Source organism: Fukomys damarensis, unplaced genomic scaffold (assembly GCF_012274545.1).
Source record: "Fukomys damarensis isolate Sample0158 unplaced genomic scaffold, DMR_v1.0_HiC HiC_scaffold_3, whole genome shotgun sequence".
Taxonomy (NCBI): Eukaryota; Metazoa; Chordata; class Mammalia; order Rodentia; family Bathyergidae; genus Fukomys; species Fukomys damarensis.
Window position 1 is genome coordinate 46,169,003 of NW_022900915.1, and position 3,799 is coordinate 46,172,801.

Here is a 3,799-nt window from a genome sequence, read left to right on the forward strand (position 1 = left end):
TGCTTGATATACCTCAGCTGAGCCACTTCTTTCATTATCTGTTCCAATTTCTTTTATATTTATTTCCTTATTCCTTTTCATATCCCTAATGTCTTAATTCACCCATTGGACTACAACTTTTTAATCTAATGCTCTTTGTATACATTTAATTTGATATTTTCTGTCTGCTTTTATCTCTCCGAACTGATTAATCACAGCTCCCTATTGAAAGAGTTATGTAGTTTTGTCCACGTTCAGATTCATTCATTTTGCCTATATATTTGTTCCGACTTCTGATTGCAGAAGCTGCCTTCAGCAGTCCAGTCATCCCTGGACCTCTGCTGAAGGGCAGCTCTGGGGCGGAGAACGTGTGTGGTCAGGAGTGTGTGCAGCAAAATGCAGCCGAGTGGTCTCAGCACTAGGGGACGTCCCAGGTGGGGTCTCTGTGTAGGACATGAGGCCGGTCTGTGTCCCATTTGTGATATAGAGGCTCATGGCAATGCATTTACTTTGAGTAGCAGGGGAGAGTTTGGAGTTGGACTTGGTTGGAACTGTTAAGGTTTTTCAAATCTTAGGGATGCTCTACATGCATTTTTTACTGCAGTAATTTTGTCTGTTAGTCATTTATTTTATTGGAAAATTTTAGTTATTCAATATGCTGACATTCATTATTGGGAATGTGCACCTTTACATAATGTATCTTGGATTGTTTAATATGAGATGGATGTAAGTCTTTTGAGGCCCAGGGGAAGGAGCTCATGTTTTGTGTAAAATTTCTGCTTTACATAAATTATTATGGAAGTGATTGCATAGTGAATCTTAGATGCGATTTACTAGACTCACTCATTATTTGTATTTCTGCCTTTTATATCTACCAATTCTTATCACTCACATTGTTTCTTGTATTTGTTGAAAACCTATGACAATTTCCTCTAAATATTCCACCGTTTATTTCTAACAATAGGAACAGCAGTTTCCCTATAGTTAAAGATCAGTGATCAACTTTAGAGAACATAGCATCAACATAACACAATTCCACAAGGATTTTGACTGAACAAAGAGTGCAGAGATGGAGAACATTCAGGAACAGAGAAGCAATTCCTCCAGATGAATGAGAGAGGAGACCACATGATGTGAGAGTCTGAGCAACAACAGCCCCCTAAGGCCCTGCAGGTCTAATGTGCAGAGAGAAGGAAGTCAGTGCATGAGCAGATGCCTCCCCTACTTTGCCATGTCCTGAGTTGCAGGTCTCACACAGCACATTCTCTTCAGAGCTCCCGTGACTTCCTTGTTCCTAAGACTATAGATCAAGGGGTTCAGCACAGGAGTGAGGATTGTGTAAAACACAGACACCACCATGTCCTTCTCGGGGGTGTGGTAGGAGCTGGGAAGCATGTAGGTGTAGATGGCAGCGCCGTAGAAGAGAAGGACCACGGTCATGTGGGAGGAGCAGGTGGCCAGCGCCTTCTTCCGGCCCTCTGCTGAGTTCATCCTGAGCACGGTGAGGAGGATGCAGGTGTAGGAGCTGGAGATGACTGTCACGGGGATGAGGAGCATGAGGACACAGCACAGGTACATGAGGGTCTCGTAGAGTGAGGTGTCTGAGCAGGAGAGTTTAATCACAGCAGGGACTTCACAGAAGAAGTGATGGATCTCCCTGGAGTGGCAGAAGGGGAAGGTCATGGTCACAGAGGTCAGCATGAAGCCGTCCACTGACCCCAGGAACCAGCAGCCAGAGGCCAGGAGGAGACACATCCTGTTGTTCATCAGGATTGGGTAACGCAGAGGACGGCAGATGGCCACATAGCGGTCATAGGACATGGCTGCCAGGAGAAAAAACTCAGAACCAGCTAGTGTCACATAGAGGAACATCTGCATCCCACACTCGGGGGCTGAGATCCTGTTCTCACCCATGACCTGGTCCATGAGCATCTTAGGCACAGTGGTGAAAATGTACATCATGTCCATGAGAGACAACTGGCTGATGAAAAAGTACATGGGCGTGTGGAGGCGGGAGTCAGAGCATATCAGCAGGATCAGGACAGCATTTCCCGACAAGGCCATCAGGAAAATCAGAAAGAGGACCAGGCACAGCAGAGCTGGGTGTGTGGACTGATGGAAGAGCCCCACCAGGATGAAATCCACCCAAGCAGTGTGGTTGGACCTCCAGGTGGAGTTGTCCATGGGATTTCACCTGCACCGTGAAGAGAAGTTGGGGTTAATGTGATATGGCCCAGACTAAGCCCATGTAGTGAGCATGCTATGGCTTCTGCACCAACCCGACTGCACAGCCAGAAGCCGCCCACGGGCTTGGGGACCTGCTGGAGGTCCTCGCATTACCCGGGACTCAACAGGTGGAAAGAATCAAAGGCCTCACACCCGATGGTCAGATTAATTGGTAACTGATGGTGAAGTTCCACACTTCAAGGTTATGACACTGTAGTTTATTAACAAATACAGAATGTTTACAGAACGATGGCTCTCTGTCAACATGATCAGCAACATCATTGCAAATAAGACAAAGCACATTCTTAGTCCTTGAGTTTTGACAGTTCAATTAGGAAATAAATTCAATAGCTTAATTTTTCAATTTTTATTGTTATTGTTTGGTACCGGAGATCAAACTCAGGACCTTGCACTTGTGAAGAATGCAGTGGAACCACTGAGCTAAATCCCCAATCCCAATAGTTCTATTTTTAAAATTAGGTATTAAAATATGCACAGATGTTTATTCTATACATAACATATTAAAATAACTGAAATTTACCTGTTTCTGTCAAATTCACACGGAAGATTTAAACTCCCTCTGTCCACAGTACAATGCCTTTCTGTGAGGACCTGTGTTTGCATAGAATGATGCTCACAGTCCCACAAGGAAGAGGTTACCCTAAAGCAGATGGGACACTGGGGACTTGAAGATCCTGGGATGAAGGTCCCAGACGGAGGCCCAACATCAGCCACAGCTCAAGCTGGTCCTATCCTCTCCTGTGCTGTCCACTCTGCCTTAAAGAGAAACAGAATATTTACACTCAAGTATCATGAGCATTAGGTCAGGCAAAGTAAGGAAAGCTCTCAGATAAGTGCTAGTCACAAATGAATAAACGTGTGCTTTGGGTCAACATCCACACTATGTATTCTGCAGAGGCAATTCTAGGGATGGCAGTCACTACTCTTATTCTCTGAGAAACTTTCCTCTAGTACTTTATCTTCATAATTCTTTAGACATTTGATACTTTGGTATTCGAGTACTGTGGGAAAAATCTGCAAATAAATATGTCAAATGTTCAACTCATTTTTAAAATGGAATGAGTATTTGGTAATTTTCCTGTTTTCATGTATTTGCTTATTGCACATAAATGTGCACGTTTATTCCCATAAATGTATTCATATGAACCTGTGTATATACACAAATGAGTGAGATGTGCACTAGTGTGATCCTGTTCAAATAGAGCTTCATGGAGGACCCCTTTATTGGTCTAGGATATGTATTTTCCTCTAAATTCATCTCCATAAAGCTCTTACCATTTGCATTAAATCTCAGAATGTAAGGGATAGAATTTATGGGGTCACCGGTGTTTACCAGACAAGACTTAGGCTGTTTTCACAGTTGCTTTTGCTTTCACTAACTGCTGTAATTAATATTTCTTAGAAAATGGAGAGCAGAGAGGAAAGCTAAGTTACCCTGAAAAGGATGATGCTCCTCAGGCTTGATGCTCACCACCTGTCTAAGTCAGACACTGAAAGCACACTGAGGGCTTAGACCTGATAGCACTTCAGGAAGTCTCCTAGCATATTCAGGGAAATAGTATACAAATGATAC

General features: G+C 43.5%; 1 protein-coding gene across 1 annotated transcript; it reads right to left on the reverse strand.

The window, feature by feature from the left end:
• Positions 1-1,200: 1,200 nt before the first annotated feature.
• LOC104858200 (olfactory receptor 2T29) lies at positions 1,201-2,163 on the reverse strand. The gene has a single exon (XM_010618290.1). The coding sequence runs from the start codon at positions 2,161-2,163 to the stop codon at positions 1,201-1,203; it is 963 nt and encodes a 320-aa protein (XP_010616592.1).
• Positions 2,164-3,799: the final 1,636 nt, after the last annotated feature.

What these genes read in the sequence shown, in the direction of transcription:
- LOC104858200 (XM_010618290.1), bottom strand. Translation starts at nt 2,163, where the DNA reads ATGGACAACTCCACCTGGAGGTCCAACCACACTGCTTGGGTGGATTTC.